Source organism: Physeter macrocephalus, chromosome 1 (genome assembly GCF_002837175.3).
Source record: "Physeter macrocephalus isolate SW-GA chromosome 1, ASM283717v5, whole genome shotgun sequence".
NCBI classification, from domain to species: Eukaryota; Metazoa; Chordata; class Mammalia; order Artiodactyla; family Physeteridae; genus Physeter; species Physeter macrocephalus.
This window is the reverse complement of record NC_041214.2, coordinates 90,247,067-90,268,409: the sequence shown is the minus strand read 5'-3', so window position 1 is coordinate 90,268,409 and position 21,343 is coordinate 90,247,067. Positions and strand designations below refer to the sequence as shown.

At 43.0% G+C, this 21,343-nt stretch overlaps 1 protein-coding gene across 6 annotated transcripts in view; it reads left to right on the top strand.

The window, feature by feature from the left end:
• KALRN (kalirin RhoGEF kinase) overlaps positions 1-21,343 on the top strand; it is a 683,571-nt gene that overhangs the window by 459,681 nt on the left and 202,547 nt on the right. For 5 of the 6 annotated variants that reach the window (XM_055084895.1, XM_055084874.1, XM_055084870.1 and 2 more), the window contains exon 34: positions 10,015-10,111. The exons of the other annotated variant lie outside the window; for it this stretch is intronic. In XM_055084895.1, the coding sequence (XP_054940870.1) occupies positions 10,015-10,077 (63 nt within the window). In that variant the 3' untranslated portion in view covers positions 10,078-10,111. Of the gene's footprint in view, positions 1-10,014; positions 10,112-21,343 lie in introns of those variants that run through there. 6 annotated transcript variants of the gene reach the window in all.

Here is a 21,343-nt window from a genome sequence, read left to right as displayed (position 1 = left end):
AGAAAATTAAAAGAGGAGAAAGTTACTTTTATATAGACACACTAATAGCCACGAAGGCTGAGCTGTTGACAGCAAGAGAGGAAGCGGAAAAGCTATGAAAGCAAAAGCTGAAGGAGGAAAGAAAACTCCAGCAGTTGGGTTCTATTTAGTGAAGGTACCAAGAGTGCTATATGACCTGGCATGTCTTACAACATCCCTTGTATTTTGTACTACACCATAACTATTACTCATGTTGGTTTGCATAATTGTCAACAGATGGGGAAATTACGTTCAGTGTACTTTGCTTTTTAAGAAGTCAGAGATGTAAAGATATTCATAAAAAGATTTAAATGGGGAGGAAAAGGTGGTGTTGCTGTTTACCTTTAGTCATCCAGAACACTTGATTATCCTGACAGACACATTCCCCACAGGTTTTGGAGAGCTGAGCTGACGTTGACTATGATTTACATGAGTGGAAAGATTTGTAAAAGGTGAAACTCAGCTTTTCTCAGTCCTAGTGACTGACTCCAAAACAGTGATTCTGCACCCCTTTGGCATTTACTGAGGGTCTGTATAATCCACTCTAGTCCAAGCCACTCTCCTATCACACATGGCCTATGAAAGAAGCCTCCTAATTGGTCTCCAGACATTCACTCTTACTTTCCTCGAATCTTTTCTTCACTCTGAGACCAACGTGATCTTTTTAAAATGCAAGCTCTTTGCATCTATGGCTTCAAGCCCTTTGAGAGGGTCCTTTTGCCCTTAGGGTGAATACCAAAGTCCTCAACGTGACCTACGAGGGCATTGTCTCTGGACCTCAGCCCTCTTCTCCTCGCTGCAGCCACTCTTCTTCTTGTTTCCTGCCGTGCAACGTTCCTGGCCTTCCTTGAATGTGTCAGGTTTCTTGCCGTCTCAGGGCCTTTGTTTCCTCTGCCTGGAAAATCCTTTCTCCTTTTGCTCTCCAGTGTCTGCCATCATCTGACCCAACCACTCATTTCAGCCTTGTTTCCCACTCCTTTTGCTTTCTCTTCTTTCAGATCTTAGCCCTTCCTGACCCTCTGACTAACTCCCCTCCCCAAGTCATATCTCTCACTACATTCTGTATTGTTATTTCTTGGAACTTATCACCATTATTTACTATATAAGCATTTGTTTTGTTACACAGTTGCCTCCAACACCAGATGTTAAGTCCATGAGGGTGGAGACGTATCTGTTTTATACCCCCACTGCACCACCAAATCTAACAAAATACTGATTCACAGGAGGGACTCAGTTAATATTTGTTAAGTCAATAAACGAAGACCCAATAAACACAAGGTAATGTGTTGGGCATTGTGGGTAAGAAAGAGAACTAGAAATGGGGAACAAATATTACTAAGAAACTCAAACTTACCTAGTTTGGGAAGATTAAAGAAGGTTCAGCATTAAACTTTACCAAGTGGATAGAGTTTATCCAGGCAGCATTGGTATTGGGAGTGGGGAGGAAAGTCATCCTAAATGGATCAAACAGCAAGAGCAGGGAAAGGGAGAAAGGAAAATATAGGATAAGTTTGGGGCATGCAGAGTAAATATGCCTGATGAAGTGCGGAGTTTGTGAGGTGAGCTGTCGGAAACAAGGCTGAAATGATTGGTTGGGTCAGATCATGGCAGACTCTGGACACCATTGAAAGGAATTTAGATTTTATTGAGTATTATCCAAGAAACACTGAGAGTTGGTTTTGTTTGTTTGTTTGTTTGTTTGTTTAGCATGATAGTTACAGAATTACTCTTATCTTCACCTTGATGTGTAACTGTCCTTTTATGCTCTCATTCTGTCTCTTAGACTCAGAGACAGTCTAAAGTTAAACTACCCACAGGCTCTGAATCTCATGCTTTGTACCCACCTCCATCCAGTACATACATCCATTCAACACCTCTTCTTTCCCTCTTATTGTCAAGCATCTCCTTTCCCTCTGCCATCTCATACCTCTTTGTTACTTCTTGCTTCCTGCACTGGAACTTCTCCTGATTCTTCTTTCTCCAGATCCTTCCCCACCTTCAACAGTAGTTTTTGTTGCTTCCATACTGATGTCCATGACAAAAATTCCAACATGATATCTCTGAAGTGTCGTTACTCCTAATGGCAGTTCCATATTCATTGTTTGTTCACGCAGCACATTTTTTGTGCACCTACGATGTGTCAGGCACTGTTGCAGGCTGGAGATGCAGCAGTGACACCAAACAGGCCAGTCCCCAACCTTGCGAACACTCAGTTCTACTGGAGAACCAGGAAACCAACAAGCAAATATAAGACCAAATGGTGACATAATGAACACTGTCACTGTAGGTCTTTCCAGTTTGATGTCAGCTTCCCTCAGTCTCAGCATCAGAAAATTTTCTTTTTCTTTCAAACCAGCAGCTTGGTTTGACTTCCCTGTCTGGGGTAGAAGCAGGATTTTCCAGATACCCAGGTTTGTATCTGTGGATCCATTTGGGGGCATATCCCCTGATAGCCAGCCGGTCTGTTGCCAAGTCCTGAGGATGATTCCCTCAAAATGTCTGTCACATCACCCTGGTCAGGCCTTGGTCACCCTTTGCTTAAATTCTTTAAGTAGCCTCCTAAATGTCCCCCGCTGCTTTCTGGGATTTTGCCCCTGCATTTTATCTTTTCTACTGACACCAAATTCATCTTCCTGAAACATCTCTTTCAATATCTCACTTATCTGTTAAAAGACTTCAGTAGCACATTTATTTAGAATAAAGTACAGGCCCACCTCCAAAGTCATTTATATAGTTTTCCTTCCTATGCATGATCCTTTAGAGACCCTTACCTTTTATATACACTATAATGCACTTATATTAGATGGAATCATATGAAACTGCCATTTTCGTGGATCCAAAGTGGTTGATTGAATATTGGCAATTTATATGTTGCAATCTAATTGCACCTCCCAAACAATTGGTTGCCTGTATGTCTTTCTCCCATGTTACACTGTGAGTTTTTTGACGATCATGTCTTGATCTTGATGTTGCTTCTATCTTTACTGTCTGCTACAGCATCTGGTACAAAGTAAACAATGGCAGTCGAGTGCCCCCACTCATGTTGTGATCTGTTCCTGCTGCTTCCATTTCCTATAATGCCCACCGACTTTACCTAATCACATCCTACCCACCCCTCACTGCCAGCCTGACTCATGCCTCTTTCATGGAAATGCTCACTACTCCACATTAATCTCCTGCCACCACCTCTGAACCAGCAATATTGCTCCCTACCCCCTGCCAGAATCGAATATCATTCTTTAACATCCAAAGCATATATGTTTTACTTTGTGTTTTCCCTATTACTTAGCATGAATTTGCACTCTTAACAGTGAGTTGAAAGATGTCTGTTTCTAGCCCTCCCTTTTCACTCTGGGACACACTACCGTATTTCCAGCTGTCTATGATATAACTGCTCTTGGATGACTCACTGCAGTCTACTCAACAGAACTGAAACTAAACTCATATGCCGTCTCCCGGGTCTGCTCCTGGCCTACATCCCCATCCACAGCTTGGTCTCGAAGCCATCTCAGCTCTCCTTCATTCTCTATCCTCCTCCTGAAATAACATTCCACTGGATCATCACAGTGATTGCACATCCCTTAGCCTGGCTTCAGATTTTTATATAATATATAAAGTCTATCTCTGGGAGCTTCAAGAGGAGAAACATGTCTCCCAAACCACAGCAACATTCTCTAGGACCTAGAGCATCCTGATAAACAGGCCACTTCCTCCTGGTCTTGCACCTCCCCTGGGGACCTCTCCTCTAACATGTTTTCCGGTAGATATGTGTGATTATCTTCACCAAAATATAATGGTCTTTCAAATCATAATTGCCTGTGTTAGTATATGTCTAACATATACTGCATCACTGTGTCTCCAAAATTATCTCTCTGTCCTGATAGATATGTTTCTGACCTTGGGAAGAATGTTGCTGGAACACATTTTCTTCATTATTAGAATGATCTCTGGAGTCCCTTTCATCAGCACTTTGTGAGAAACCATCTCCTTCCAGTCTGCTTTTGTTTCCCAGGGGTTAGTTTTTGTCTCAGCAGCTGAATCCTGAGACCCACAAAGACAAAAGCTCACGTGTGATACCTTGTGTTATCAGCAATGCACTGAGATAGAGCTGGGCATTCACAGAGAGGGCTCAGAAAAGACTTGTTTGAATACGTTTTATGTGTATAACTTCTGTTTGTGTATATTTATGAACTTTTGTGCGTCTCTGAATGTGTTTCCCATATTGCTCTCTAAGAAGGATTCATCTCCGTGGTCTGGGAGGCAGGGATAGCTTGGATATTTTCCTCAGCCATCAGGCCCGTGACATTACAAACCAATAAGCCAGGTGCTCCAAAGGCTCATGGCCGCAGCTGGCACAGGTGAAGAGCCTACCTGAGCTGCAGCCTGGGGTTATTTTTCTTTCCCACCTGCTTGGGGTCTTCCTTTTCCCTCTAAATACGAAAGACTAATTTTTCTGTTAAACACTAAAAGGAATGTGGATGTGTATTCATGTGTGTGTATTTGTGCTCCTGTATGCATATATACATTATCCGTATATACATATATGTATGCATGTATGTATAGATGAAGGAAATACACCAACAAGTAAATAGTGGTTATTTCTGGATGGTGGCTTTTTCCAAATTCTCTATGATAAGTCAAATTACTTCTATTAGTAGCAACAACAACAACAAAAACCTAATAGATGCTATTTTTAAGGATAGGACACAATTATTAGGTGATTGCTGAGATCAACCCTCTGTGTCAACCAAGGACAAAGGGACAAGCAGGGGCCTAGTAGGGAACAGAGGGATGGACTTCTCCTCAGCATCTCCAGATGAGAGAAAGTGACCAGACGGTGAATTTGGGCTGACTTGCAGGATGGGCCAAGGTTACTGAAGGTTGTGAGCTGAGGAACTGGCAACTTTGTTTGGTTGTGAAGGTCAGGAGCCTTGGACAGTGGAAGGAAAGAGAAGGAAAATTTGGGGGTTGGGCTGGGGGTGGGAGAGGTGGATAGGGAGTTCATCAGGGTTTCCCCCCAAACTCAGCTGTTTTGCAAAGCATGGAAAAGGTGAGGAAAAGCTCAAAATATACTTTCAAGTTCATGAAGAGATTTTATGAAGAGGTACATGCAGTGGGAGAGAGAAAAGGCAGACACGTTTCAAGTTTGGTTTTAATCCCCTGTGACTCCAGATGGAGGGGTTTCCTGAGTGATCAGCGTGGGGACACTGGGACCTGGGGTAGGAGGGATGGGTCACCCCTGCACGGGCGGCAGGGTTCCTAACAGCAGGTTCATCATTAGGTCAACACACAGCTCCCCCACCCCCTCCCCTCCCTCCTCCTCCCTCATCTCCCACTGTCTAAGGACACAGGGAAATTTCTGATTAGAATTCTTGGTAAAAAGACAGTTTCTAACCTTTCTGAACTTGGAACAAAAAAATTGCATGAAACAAACATTGTCAAGGATGTTTCTCCCACCCAGCCTAGTCTCATGGTTCTCTCCAAGAGCGGAAGGAGAAATGGAAAGATGAAAAACAGGGAGAGTGACTCTTCCTCGCTGTGGCTCATTTCTTTCCTCTGGGGCAGTGTTCTGGAAGTGGGGACCCCCTGGCCTCAGAGCCAGGAGGGGACATAGCAGAGCCTGGCTCTGCACCACCTCCAAGGCCTCCCTGCTCTTCACCAAGCTGCTCAGCCAACTGTTCCTTACCAGTCACCTCCTTACCGAATTCCCAATGAGGAGCCCTGGAGTCAGGATGAGCAGCACACACACACACGTCTAAAAGCCAAAAGTAGAGTAAGAAACAGGAAAGAACAAAAAAAGTCACAAAAATCAGTTTTGAAAAAGAGCTAAACTGAAAACATATTTCATGATGTTTATGTCTTTTCTCTCTGCCCGATTCAACATTTGTACTTGTCTGTATCTCAGTTTTCATTCTGATGAAGGAACATTTCCAGTCTGGGCCCTAGTTTGAAATTTGAGGTGGAGAAAGCCTCTTTTAAACCAGTTAATATGGGATTTGCAGTTCCCTGTGTGTAATGGAGGAATACAAACAAAGCAGTGAAGTCCCCACCAAGGACCCCGCCCATCTACTGAAAAACATACAGTCCTTTCCCTTAGAAGCCCCTGCTGAAATTGGGCAGGTGGAGAAAAGCACAAAGCCTGCTGCTGTAAGGAAGCATCCAGAGCATAAACGACTGACAGTAGCAATTGTCTTTCTTCCTGAACTCCTACTATGAGCCTGGCGTTTTATGTATAATCTCTCACTCCATCCTCACAATTCTTCAAGGTAAGTATCATTATCCTCATTTTGCAGATGAGGAAGAATGTAGAAGTTAAATAATTGCCCAAGGTCACACATCCAGAAAGTGGCAGAGCTGAGATTTGAACCCAGGTCTTTCTCATGTCCACTGTGTACGCTGCCTTCTGCCGGCCAAGTTCATGAACGAAAACAGTTGGGTGATTCAGGCAGAAACACACAAAGCAGCATTTTGGCCCAAATGCTGTAAGTCTTACTGTTTCTCCCTCCTGACCAACTGAATGAAATGCACCTGAATTAAAAAACCAAGAACAAGGGGAAGAAAAGAATAAAACACCAAGAACATACCATGTTCTATGTATTACATGTGCTAACTGCTTAGTGGCTGCTGTGTCTAGTGGAGCATGGCACGAGTCAGGAATTTAGAGGAGGCTGTTTATTATGTCTTGGCCACGGGACTAGTGATTCAAGCACACACCTGCCTCAGTGGCTTCCAAATCCATCAGACAGAAGCATCTAGAATATATAGTAGTCAACTGAAGATGCATTTAAAAATATATTGCAAAATAGCTGCCTCAGATTCTTTGTGGAACAAGAAAGGATGGAAATCTATAATATAACAAATATGTTCCCCGTTTATGGCAATTTTTATACCATTGGATGTCCAGTGATGTCTCTTGTGCACCCAGGGACTGTAGAACATCTCATCATAACTCAGAAAACTCGTATTATGAGTGTCTAATATTAGAATGAGACCTACAGTATATTAAGTAAATAAGTAATCTGTTCCTATGAAAGGGTCTGCACCTAAATAGAGGGAGCTGGGAGAAATCTCAATATAGGTGCCCCCCCAAAAAAAAGAATTCTGGGGAGGTCTGGTTAATAAAAGCTGCTGTCCTGTTAAAATGGGTCTCACTGATTCTTGCTCCTCATGGAAAATGCCCAAGTGCTTCTGGACAATGTACGCTGGCAGATGTGAAAATGCAGTTGAAATGCTGCAAAACTCAGGTTTTTCAACCATGGAGTGGCTGGTACATAGAAAAGGCCTCTGCCTTAAGGATTTTAAACCAGGTGACCCTTAGAATTACCGAGGAATCATTTCAAAAAACGCATCCCAGGCTCCTCACTGGCCTGTTGAATCAGAATGCCAAAGTTAGAGGGTGATTGGATGTGGGATATCTGTGAATTCCAAGCAGAGAGTTATTTTCTAAATAATAGAGATCATTAGCATTTCAAAGAAATTTAATGGCCTTCTTTTTTTTTTTTTTTTTTTTTTTTAAAACCACACTTCCACTTAAACTTTTCCCACTAGTCTTTGCCCTAGGCCAGATTTTTAGAAGAATCATCTCAATGAGATGATGAATGGCCATCATTTTTAAAGAGCTATGCATTGGTGTTAACTACTCTTTTAAGGTATCAACTGGGCCATATAAAACAGTGGCTTCCTATGTATATGCGTATGTATTTTCTCAGAGTTTTGGAGAACAAGTGTTCAGTTTGCTTACATGCCTTCATTTCTTATATGTCTCACATATCAAACCATCATCAGATAGATTTGCAGGTACACAGAGACCATCACAACTTGAGGTTTAAAAGGGGATTAAAGTTTTTGTGCAAAATCTAATGAATACACATGATGAGGTGACCCAAACCACTTCTAGTTAGGTCCTCAAGGATAACATGGATCCTCCAAATGTGTGAAGGATGCTTTCTAAGACCTTTGGGATCTACAAACATTACACACGTACAAATATCATTTAACAGATGGATTCTCCTTTACAAAAGGCAACCTAGCACAGTGGTTAGGACAGCTTTGGAGTCAAACCAACCTCAGTTCGGATCTCAGCCCCTCCACTGTCAGTTGTATGATCCTGGGCAGGACCTCAGTGCTTCAATCTGCAAAATGGGGGTAATGGTATTACCCACCCCATAAGGTTGTGGTGCAAGTTATGTGAAATGATGCGTGCCAAACACTCAGCACTTCACCTGGCACATGGTAAACACACAATAAATATTAGCCATTAATAATAGTGATAATAAAAATGACACAAATAAATTAGCTATTAATAATGATGACACTAAAAATATTTTTTAAAACTGTTCTCCCCCTTCAGAATTTTAACCATTGCATAAAGAGCAAAATGTGAAATTCAGCGCTTGTAAGACTATTAAATTCTGCCACTAAAATAAGTTCTACAGATGTAATAGCGCATCTATAAACTGGTACTTACAGTGAATTATGATATGGGGGACTAGCTAATCAGGACAGCTGATGCTACCTCACCCCCAGTCCATAAATGTAACATTATGCAAAGGAAAATATGATTTAAAATTTTTGAGTCCCTTTTGCCCTGGAAAAGGTGAGCCCAGTACTTTGCCCTTTCACAAGAGCATGCGTACTGCCCCTGGCTTTCTTCAGAATCTCATCTCCCTCCTGAATCCTTAGCACCTGCTACCTTCCCCACAGCTCAGGGTAACTGCCATTTGAACTTGATGCTGAAGTGTTTTCTGTCCCTTAATGAACAGTTTTTGCCTGGCTGGAGGTCTTACTAAGAGAGTCTCATACTGTTTTTCTCGTTTTTATAAGGCAGGCTTTGATACCATGAGCTGAGCCACAGTCTAATGGAAGGTCATACTCTTTAATTCATCTTGAATTTTTCTCTTGGCTAAGAGCCATTGCTTTTTAAAATATGTCACTCTTCCAATAGCACTAGAAGTTGGTTCTCTTTGAGGGGCCATTGTTCTTAAAAAAACGATGATTCCATTGCCTCCAATGGCCCAGTAGAGATGGTGTAACCAACACTGGGATATGGGGTCTCTGGCATGGCTCCCTCACTCCCTCACTCAGGAATCCATTCCCTCAGCTGGCCTTGCAGCCTGCACTAACTAACCGCGTGCCTTAGAAAAAGTCCAGACTACCACTTTATGGACCCTGGAAACACTTGAAATCAGGAATGTTAAGTCAGTTACTACTAAAAATCTGCTGCATAAATGGGTAAACTTTTCTCAGTTTCTTTCCCGCAACTGAATGTCATGGTAAGACTTGGTAGGGCATAGGGACCCTAAAAGAGTTGAAACAAGAAAACAAAACAAAACAAAAAGGGTATGAAATAAACACTAATGATCACTGCCACTGGACCTCATATGTTTTTTTAAATTGGGGTATAGTTGTTTTACAATGTTGTGTTAATTTCTACTGTACAGCAAAGGGGAGTTCCCTGTGCTAAACAGCAGGTTCTCCTTATCTATTTTATGCATATTAGTGTATATATGTCAGTCCCAATCTCCCAATTCATCCCATCCCCCCTTCCCTCCTTGGTGCACTGGACCTCATATTTAATGCATCCCTAGTTATATTATTCCTGGCTTTCCTCCTCCTTATCTGTCTGGGATATTGGAAAGCCACAGCCGGAGTGCTCTACAGGGAACTAATGAGAGGAACAGTATACAGATTTGAACTTTGACAGTGTTTCACAGTTAAAAGTGTCCAGTGAGTGATCCTCCTCTGGATCCTGGACCTGGTTGGCTTCTTCTGAACCTTCAGACCGAGCACTGTCCTACACAGAAGTCTGCTTCCTCCATTTCCTCTAAAATTGTGACTGTGTGTTTGCCAGGTTGCACTCTGTGCGTTGGGTTGCTAGAAATACATTAGGTCGCACTGACGGTTTCACTCTGTTTTCTATAAAAGGCTACAGGAATCTCATGGAAATTTTTGCAAAGTTATATGCAAATCACAGAGCCCCGGCCCTTTTCTTAACAGGATGGCAACCTTGCTCCTCGGTGGTACCTGGGACCTGGAGATCCTTTCTCCACTTACGTTTAGCACGCAGCTCACCGGGTTAGCCGTGCCGCCGTTGGGACCTCCCACCTGGACTCCCATCACCCACCTCTCTTGAGACTGCTCTGGCAGGGCTGGGGTGGGGTGCAGCCTTTGCTCAGAGGGCCACATGTTCCAGGCAAAATCTGCCCCCCTGGGCCATGGGCTCACCCCTCGGGGCCCCTTGCTTCTTTCTCTACTGGGTGCAATTCGAGGTTGCCGAGCTTCTCTCCAAAGTCTAAAATGGTGGGACAGTAGGGACCTGTGAGAGGCCCCATGGCCCGATGCACCACCCCCCCAGCTCCCAATCTGAACACCAGGCACCCCTGGGCCCTCGCTGCCCTAGAGGTCTGCCATGTGAGTGGGCAGGTTCATCAGAGGGGCGTACTTGTCCCTGGAGTTCTTCTCCAGGTTGAATGTTTCTATTGTCAGTGGCCCCAATCTGGAACAACCCGTCATTCTAATCCAACCTGCCTCCCCCGTATCATGAGAAGGAGGGAGGAGGAAGGAGGGACAGTTTACAGTTATGGTTTATGGAAGATGAGGGAACTCCAGCCTTTCCCAAACACTGGCAGGAACCACTTGTCCCAACATATAGTCTGTCTGCTTCAGCCTACCCAGGTTCTGTCACGATTTTCTAGCTCCTCCCTAACCTCACTCACTCCTGAGGTGTCTGGTTCAAAGACCCTCCCAGCCTTCCTTGGCTACCAAATCATCCTGTTAGGGGATGGGTGGGGAGTGGGAGAAGAAATAAGTGAAACAGACAGACTGGCCACATGTTGATAATTGTTGAGACTAGATGATGGGTACGTGGGTATTTATTATATCATTCTCTCCCTTTTGTATATGTTTGCAGTTTTTCATAATAAAAAGTTAAAAAATTTAAAAAAAGTCCTCCAACTTTCAAAACACTCAAGAGAGAGCCCCTAGCCCCAACACAGTTTCATGGAAACCCCACACCAAGGCAAGAGGCAAAGATGACTCCATTACATATATATATGTATATATATATATTCATTTTCTAATTTTTTTAAGGCCCACTGCTTTATTTTCAATAGACTCAACCTTATTTCTAAGAGGTCCCAAAGTTGCGCTTACTTCCCTCAACTGGGTTATGGGGGAGGGCTTGGGTAAAGGGTTCCTTAAAATCCTGAAAGTTTACACTTCCATGTATCTCACAATCTTATTGTGAGGATGGGACTTGTTCAGTGTTCTGAACTTTGCAAAGGAAACGTGCTCTCAATTCAAAGTGTCATTCTCTGGAATTGCACCTGGCTCAGGAAAGGACTGTCTTTGTACTTGAATTTAAATCTAATGGAGAACCTTAACACGGGCATTTGCATGACTAAGAATTGCTGCTGTCTTTTTTCCATATGTCACTTTCTTGAATGTGTTCTAATAAAATGATTCTAAAGCAGGCTGTTGATATACAGTGATTTATAAATACTTTCTGTTGAGTGCTGAGGCCCTTAATTTTATACCAAGAATTCACCCCATCCCACTTTCTGGAAAGATCTGTTTGTTGGGGACAGATGCAATGAGTGTACGTCTGGCCTAGTTGCGGCACCACTGCAATTGCAGTCACTAATGAGAATCATGTCAACCACAGCGATTTTGTCTTCTGGTTGCCTAGCAGCAGAATTTGTTTTCCAGAATAAAGATGGCCATATGAAGTAGATGAGTATGATGGGGGAAAGTGGAGCGGGCAGGGCAGGAACAGGAGGATAATTCCCTCGGCCAGAGAAAGAGCAAGGCAGAAGGAGAGACAAAGGCAGCCAAAAAGAGAGGTCAAGTTCTAATTCGTTCTGTTCAGTGATAAGAGTCAGCATGTTCAAGTGATTACCGGTTGTTAAACTTTATTTACAGAATTGCACCTTTGATATCAAGTTAGAGCAAGTAACAAATTTCAAAATCTCAGCAAACTAGAAGCAAATAAAAATATGTATTTCCAAAGGTAGATATTTTGAGAAGCACTTTTGATTCCAATCTTTATCCCCCTTCAGCCAGACTGGCCAGGGCACTCTCATGAGCCAATAACCAACTTGGGCCAGTTCTTTGGGACAGGAGGCTTTGTTAGAAACCCTGTAAGGGGCAGAGAAGGCAGGACCAGACAAGGAGCCTTCCGTATACTGAGCACCCTTCTCACACCAGATGCTGGGAAGGCACTTGATATACATCAACTCCCCTAGTGTTCAGAGCCATCCTGAGAGGCAGGCAGTACTGTCTTCATTTTCCAGATGAAGAGGCTGAAGCTGAGAGAAGTAAATAACTTGTGCAGAGTCATAAAGCTAGATAATAGCAGATCTGTGATTCAAATTCAGGTCTCTGATTCCCAAACCCATGCTTCTTCGGACCACAGGGCTGATGGCCAGTGCCCAGCCTGGGCTCTCCCTTGTACCTTGCCATGGTCTTCAATGAATTTTGCAACCTCTGTGTGCCCTGGGGGTGGTGGCGTGTCGCAGAGCCAGCATCCTGCTCTTCCTGTGATTGGAGATCCCTTCCAGGTCAGGGTTTTGCAACCCATATCCTCATACCTGGGACTTAGTTTTGTAGAGCACAGTCTGATGAGGCTGAGATCCCCATTCAGTTCTCACAGGGATTTGCTCACTCAGAAAATATTTGAGTGTCCCTAAGTGCTGGGCATTATGAACTAGGTGGGCAAATATAGACTCAGCCCCTCTTCTCACAGAGCTTACCAGTGGAGGAGACAGGCATTAATCAAGAAACACTTGCATGGATATATAATTATAACTGGAAGGGACCTTGGAGATCCTTGAGATCCACAGATGAAACTGAGACCCAGAAATGCTAAGCAGTTTGCTTAAGACCATATAGCAAGTTAGGGGCAGCACGAGGACTAGAACTCAGTAGATTTCTATTCTCAGACTGCCTTTTCCCTACTATGTCGCACTCCAGTCTCTTGCAAACCCAGAAACTGCCCCCTAACCACAGCCAGCCCTATGAACGTATTGATCAATCAGCACACTATCCCCAGCCTAGGAAAAGCCAGACAGCACACTTTGTCATGATAATCAAACAGCATAGTGAACTGAACCCTTGAGGATGGCAGTTACCCAAGCCTTGTTTGCAGATTTATTTCAGAGCCCAAAGCAAGAACGGAGAGGCAAGGCTCCCGTGCTGTAAGAAGAGTGCTTGCAGGTGTTTCAGTGTTTTGGTCTGACCCAGTATATTCTCATCTCCCAAGTTCAGTAGTCATTCATTCACTCACTAATTCAACAAATATTTATTGAGTGCCCACTAGGGACCGTGCACAGTTCTCAGAGCTGGGGACACAGCAGTGAAAAAGTAGAGTGCCCTCATGGAGTGAACATTCCACCTGGGGGAGACACGATAAACGAATACATAGGTAAATATCAGCATATCAGAAGGTGATAAATGCTACAAAGAAAAGTATATCAAGAAAGGGAAGTGGGGAGTGCTAGGGGAGGAGTGATGCATTTTTAGGTAAGGTGATTGGGAAAAAGACATCCCTGAGATTATGTTCTCGGTCATCATTTTACACACACACACACACACACACACACACACACGACTGTGCAGTGTGATTTGAAAAGTCCCCTAAGTCTTCCCCTACCTCCTTCAGAGAACTAAAGGTTTCTCAGTAGCATGTCCAAGAGCCCAATTCCTAGCTTTCCTTTTTTTTCCTTTGAGCTAAGTCAGTGGTTCTCAAACTTGAGCGTACACCAGAATCAGCTGGAGCACTTGTTAAAACACAGATTGCTGGACTCCACTCGCAGAGTTTGGGATTCAGCAGTTCTGGGGTGGATCCAAGAATTTGCATCCCCAGATGCTGCTGCTGCTGCTGCTGGTGGTCCGGGGACCTCCCTTTGAGAGCCACTAGGTTAAGTATTATAGCTGGAAGATCTCTGCTAAAATCCTGAGAAAGGATATGTCTATTCATTAGGCTCCATGGACTTTATCAAAGTAGCTATTCCTGGAAGAGCAGGATCCTTAAGAAATGTGACTTTTTTTTTTTTTAACTGGGGTAAGTTTCAGAAGCGACAGCCCAAGACCCCAAGCATTGAGGAGTTAGGGCAAAGGACAGGTCATGAAAAGACGGTGACAATATTTCATTGCTTGTCTATCAATGCTTTGCATTTTCCTAGCATTTAATACTTTTACAAGCCCTTTCCTCACTACTCTCTTTTGGCAGTTAACCTGTTAGGTAGATATTTACAGATGTCATTATTACATTTTGTAGGTAAAAAAATTGAGATGCAAAGAGGTGATATGGCCTGCATAGGGCATCAAGGATGAGAACCCCAGCTGCTCTACTCCTAGTCCAGTGTTCTTTTTCTACTCACACTCTTCATAACATGAGCTGTAGCTTTCTCCTGGGGCATCTACCCCAGGCCATTAAAATCCAGGACATGTAGTTGCTCTTTGCTTTTGCTCTGTTCAAAATCCCACTTGCTGCAAGTGGATTATCCATGTGGATGATTAACTGTGACAAGTACTAAGCCCTGCATGAGTTTGCTCTACCATAAACACATTTCTCTTCTACCAGGTATTGTACAGAGAAAATGCTAACTCATTTTAATATCAGCCCAAGCTAGAACTAATCATTATGAAAGCAAACCTGCTGGGAGAAAAGCAGACATAATACTTTCCAAAGGCAAATAGAAATGGTATTTGATTATGTGTACCTTTGCTTCCATTCCGTTAGTTGCAATAATTGAAAGTTTCCTGTAACACTAAAACACGTAGCGAAAGGAGAATGGATTTTGTTAAATCTGATGACTGATGAATCACTTTCTCAGGTCTTTAAATATACCCAAAAAAAAGAAAATCATGGACATGAAACATAAAATCCTGTTTTCCAGTACTTGCCTTTCTGTTATTTTCTCCAGTCCTGCACTGATTCCTCATAGTGAGAGAGTAAGGTCTCTCACTGAATCTCACAGACGAGGACCCAGGGGTTACAAGGAGCTGTTTCCCATCAGCTTTCATACATGTTTTTGACCATCGAAGAGCCCAAGGTTTTAGAAGTTTCATTTCTAATACTGCCCTCATCTGTCTCTCAACCCATTGATATTCTGACATATTCCTCCTGTACTGCCGTTGGGACCACTCATTTATTCAATAAGTACTTAATAAGTACTGAGTATGTACCAGACGCCATAAGAGCCACTGAACAGGCTATGAAAATGAGTTAGAAATAATCCTATCCTCAAAGAACATGGCATATATTAGAATCACTTTGTAAATTATAGAATAGTCAACACTGAAGTGTATTCTAGATGTAGATCATAAACCCGTGTGAGCATCTCCCCATTTTAATTCTCTGTGTGCTCAAAGAAAGCTAATTAATGAACTATTTTAGTGTCAACATAAAACAGGCATCATTAGGAAAGAAAACTTACCTGGAGAGGAGAGTGGGATACAGAAGAAGCTCTACTCTGTAGCTCTGAGCACACACCAAGATGTGCATTGGCAGCCCCAAAAGCATGGTAACAAGGGGGCGGTATAGGATCTAGCATCTGCTGTAGATATTCCACATGTGGACTATAACAAATTGAATTTATGAGGATCATAAAATTTGGATGATAAGAAATTCCATATTGTTGAAAGATCTGGTATGGATGTGTTTTTGCTGAGCTTTAGACTCCAAAGTATGCTATAAAAATGACTGTTCGTTAAAAATATATAGTTCATGCCCACTGCAACACAAGGATTGAGCATATAAGAAAACAGGTTGGGTTGGAGGAGATGCGGTGGCATGCAGAGGATTCATTTAGTTGCATCTGTATTAGAAAAGCCATGAGAAGAGATGCAGACCATAATTCAACCATGTGTGTGTGTGTGTGGGTGTGTACCTATGTATACACAAATACACATGCACAGGAAAGGTGTTGAAGCCCAGTAAAAATGATTTTATGAGGATGTGAGCCCTTTAAATAAATTCCAAATTCATAATCCAAAAAGGAAGACAAGTTTAGAAAACTGCAAGTGCAGCCAGAAGACAAGGATAAGATTGTAGTTCTGGTGACCAAGTGGCTCAAGGGACACCGCTCACACACCTTCCTCCTACTTGTGTTGGGCCATCTGATGGTGGAGACCATCCGCCTCCACTCCTTAAAGGAGCTGCTCTGGCTCTGACTCCGTTCTGCTTTAAGGTGGGCTTTGTTAATAGTCGAATCCCAAGACAGGGGTTCAGGGCAGATACACAGCTGGATCTCAGATCTGTCCCATGAACCCTATTTATGCCAGCTCTGCAAGCCCGTCCTGGCCCGGGAGGGAGTTTTCACAGCACAGGTGCTGTATCCAGCCTGCCCAATGACCATCAGGGGTGCTAGTGGTGTGATCGTATAGCCAGGCCTGCTGTGGGTGTGTCTGGTCACGGATAGCGGTAGCCACAGGGAAACATAGCAGTGATGGGGGAGGGGGTCTCTATGTATCTGCCTTTGAGTTTCCGGGATGGTGGAATAACGTGTGTTATTCTATTTGTAAGGATGTCCAGAGATTCTGTTGCCTGGCAATGGTGACCTTTTAATGGGCCTTACACCCAAGCATCGTGTGAAGTTTTTAGATCTGGCTATGCTGAGTTCTGCTGGGCGGTTGCTATGGCACCAATCAGGGTAAAAGGATCCCAGGGTGCGAGTGGGGACTGAAACATAGTTGATGGAGAAGCAGAGTTTAGATTTCACCGGTATGGCACGCTCACTCTGAGAGTGACCCAGAAGTATGGCCCTCCAGGAGTTGCTCTGGTATCTCATAGATTCATGAGGACTTGCATGGGCATCTTGGCCCTGAGAGGAGGAAGTGTTTAAATTGATTTACACAGTTAAGTTCCTACAAGGCCGCTGGAAGTTAGCAATGGAAATAGGAGGCTTTGTACTTCCCAGATTCTTCCTTCATTCTCGTTAGGCATTGAAGATGCTGACATATTGCTTTATTTGTTGGGACAAGCAACCAACAAACTTGTTGGAGAGCCGTTGATATAGGGGCCTCAAAACCAGACCACTACAAATAATCTAAGTACTCTGTCCACCCTGCAAGGCAAGCTGCAAAGCAAGCTCAGAGATGGAATAGGTCATCAAAGGGGGAGGCCCTTGCAGGGTCTCATTGGTTGGTTGGTGTTGCAGGATATAAGTGATCACATTCCAGCTTAATGGCACAGCACAAGGTGGCTAGTAGGGCCAGACAGGTGCATAGCCTTCTAGGAGAGGCCATCAACCCAGCACTTCTAGCTTCTGAGGAATAAATGATTCAGAAATTAAAGTGAGATGGTAGTTAATCCCAGTGAGCCTGATGGTGTTACAAAGATGATTGCTTAAACCATTGCCACATGCCAGTTTCCCATCAGACCTCGAATTTGGCTATAATAGTCAGAAATCTGGCTGTTTTCTCATAGATTAAATGTCTTATGAGAGAAGGCTAGTAGGGCCAGACAGGTGCATAGCCTTCTAGGAGAGGCCATCAACCCAGCCTTCTAGCTTCTGAGGAATAAATGATTCAGAAATTAAAGTGAGATGGTAGTTATCCCAGTGAGCCTGATGGTGTTACAAAGATGATTGCTTAAACAATTGCCACATGCCAGTTTCCCATCAGACCTCGAATTTGGCTATAATAGTCAGAAATCTGGTTGTTTTCTCATAGATTAAATGTCTTATGAAAGAAACATATGCAAGTAGGGGTGGTGGTTGGGATCCAGAAGGTTGAGGCTGGATAGCATCGATATTTGCACTGGACACATTGGTCTCTTTGGCAAATGTTTGACATGGGGGAAGGCTGTCAAAGATTATGGCCAAAGTAATGCAATGATTTGGGCTCTGGAGGGTCCCCTTAACTATCAGAGACTATGGGAAAAGCCAATACATCCTCAGAGATCAATGAGAGGGTCATTTATCCAAAAAACAAGAGAATGAATATTATTAATAATTAGTGACCCTCGATAAATACTAGATATCCATCATATCATTTATTCACTCAGCAAATATTTATTGAATACCGACTATGTGCCAAGCGCTATCCTAGACAACAACAAACCAGACAAGAATTCCTGCCCCCATGGAGTTTACATTCTGACGGGAATACAGACAAATAAATAAGTAAAATATATAAAGTACAGATGATGACACATGCTATAGAGGAAAAAATATAGCTTCAAAGGATGTAAGTAGTGCAGGGGATGGGGGAAGAAGTGAGGGGAGGATCTGAGTTCTGGTGACTGACCTAATCGGAGATGCAGAGATTAGTGAAATTAGGCCAGATGATCTCAAGGCAGATAGTGGTAATGTGGCTGTGAGTTTTGGAGGAGAGGGAGGGTTGAGGGTTCTGTGAGGAGCACACACAGGTCTTAGAAATTTCTCTTCATTACTTCCCAGAAAAGCATGAAGACTTGGGGAGGAGTGGTCTTACCTAGGGAACAGGTAGGGGCTCTCAGGTAAGGCGACCTCTCCCCCAGCCTTCATGCCCCCTATGGAGCCAAGAGGTGCCCAGGAATGTGCCCCAGAAGTCAAGTGGGCCCCAGACTACTCCCCCAGCCTCCACCAGGGGTCCAAGTGAGCCTTACTGATATGGTATTAGCCTACATTAGAGGAATCTGGATTCCATCCAGTCTGACGAGGACTTCACCTGTGGTGTGACCAGACATCCCTCAAAGTTCACATGATGAGATTCTTGAAAATAAATACAGGTATGGTCCGAGTATAAAATGAGTCCAGGAACCAAGAGTTCATGGAATAACTGTTCATAAATCTCTAGAAGCTCAAAGAGGCTTTGCAGATTCTGAGACGTATGGTACAGTATTTGTTTTGTCTTTCATAGGCTTAAAATATGAATTCCCTTTGGTTACCTCCCCTGATTCCCAGCAGACTGCAGGGCCCCTCAAGTCTAGCTTGATAAACGTTCAGCAACAGGAAGAATAGTTCCCAGTCATGCCTGTTTGGGACAAATCCCAGTCACCAGTACAAAGGCAGAAAGAATTCCAGTTCTCTTTATCAAAAAACAGCATGGGGCCTTGGGAGACCCTGTGAAGAGGCACAGGAATTCAAGCTAGAGGCTTAAGACATTAACTCATATAGAATCTGTTCCTTGGGCCCAAGTAATAGATATGTTCAACCTAGATCTGAGTCCCTGGCAGCAGGAAGATGGCTCAGTCACAGTTGTGAGGTAAATGTGGCTTCCTCTCCCCAAACCCCACTTTGGACTCATAGAACTTAGGCAGCAGACTCCGGAGTTAAGGAGAAGCTGGCTTTCTCCTCCCAGCTGCATCAGCTTGCCCTCAAGAGACAAGCTTTTGGTTGAAGCCAAATGAAAGGGGAGCTCAGGGTACTAGCATGCATACATATACACATGTACACACACACACACACACACACACACACACACACACACACCCCCTCCCATTCATTGTGTAATACCTTCCCATCTAATGCAAAGCCTTATTTCTAGAGAGGTACGTTGTAAAAGTAAGTCCAGAGAGTTGTCTTCCTTAGCTATATAGAAAAATTAGTCTCAAATGGCATTGGTTAGCCCTTCTAGAAAAGGGCTGCATGGAATAAGTTCATTGCAGCTCAGGTTTTAGTCCAGGAGCCAATTGATGCATGACAAACAAAATGGCATTCTCCATGTGGCTATGAGAAATCAGATGTGACATTTGGTTATTTTCTGTTTTCTTGGATCAACACGTGTGCTCAGGAGGGGGCTTCTGACCATACCTGGTGTGAGTCAACCATCTTTTGGCCTATCCTGATAAAAGTTTAATTTTGAACTAAAACTAAAACTACAGGATGCAAAAACATTAAAACTTACATGTAGATGTAGATCATTAGCTAGATAAAGAACCAGTATAGTTTTATAGGATCCATGTCAAATCATACTAGTAATTGGATTTGTCATTGCTACAGAATAAGTTCCATGAGGGCAGGGATTCTTGTCTGCTTTTTTCACTGCTGTATCCCCACTGCCTATACTAGTGCCAAACACATAGTAGGTACCATGAGTACAATTGCATAGTATAGAACAAGCGCAGCTTTTTAGTGTGCAGAAATACAGTCCATTTTTAATGCAACCAGACTGGTAGGCAAATACTCCATTGTACCACTGGGGAGTAGGAAGAAGTTCCACAGAATAATGTCATACTTGCAAAAACAAGAAGCATGCTGGTTGAGTTAAGGATAATGCAAGAGTAGAAGACAGGTTTGTGTGTCATATGATAAGCAAAGCTAAAATCTGAGATCGAGGGCCAGGACTGATAAACAAGGAAAGCAATTGAAAAGTTAGCAAAGAATCTCCAGGGCCATAATCAAAGGAGCAAGCAGAAGCCCAGGTGCACAGCCAGGTGTGGGAAACTACCATGTGGTTTGAACACTGACAATTCAAAGGATTCTGATAAATGCCGACCCTTCTCTCAACAGAGTTTATACCCACCCATGAGTTTTTAAATGTATCACTTGACTTTTGGGGCTCTGTAGATAATTTCTAATTAAGAATGGCAAATGGGAAGACTGAAAAAGGAAAAGCGCCAAGGGCTAGGAGCAATAAAAAGGAGAATAAACCCAACAGCTCACATGTCTAAAAAAAATGAAACAATTGTTATGAAAAATCCAATTTGAAAAATGTCTCTCATTTGGTTTGCTTCACTGAGTTGGTCGCCAATGAGAAGGACTACAGTTCCAAAGACATTGTTGATTGCAAATGCACTTCTCCTCACTGCCCTGCCCCACCACCATGCTCATGATCCTCATTAAACATTCCTAAAGCTCCGGGAAATGAAAATGTGAGAATTGATGCATCTGTTGTGAGTCAGCCCAAGAGATGGTCAACAATGGGATCTGACGCCAATTCCCTGATGGCAAATGAAGCTGGGCTTCAGCTTGATTTTACTGAGCTTTAGAACTGTTCCCAAAGTACACAAAAGGAAAATAAAATATGGTCCTTAACGACAAGAATTGTATAGTCCGAATGGGAGAGGAAAAATATACTCAAAAAACAAAATTCACACTATGTATGATGCATAACTATTGCTTTAGCCTAAGAGATTCCAAAAGCTACAATTATGTCTCCTCCCACTCTTTCTCTATCCAACACTAAGGATGAGTCATAGCATGTAATGGCTGTAATCTTCTGGTTGTTTAAAAAACTAATAATAAAAATAATAATAATCATGGTAGTAGTAGTAACAACGACAATAATAAAATCTAGTATGTCTTCCCAAATTGCATTTAATTCGTATATGTCTATATTTGTCTTAGAATGGCCCCTTTACATCTGTGTCCCTTTTTTTTTTTTTTTTTTTTTTTTTTTT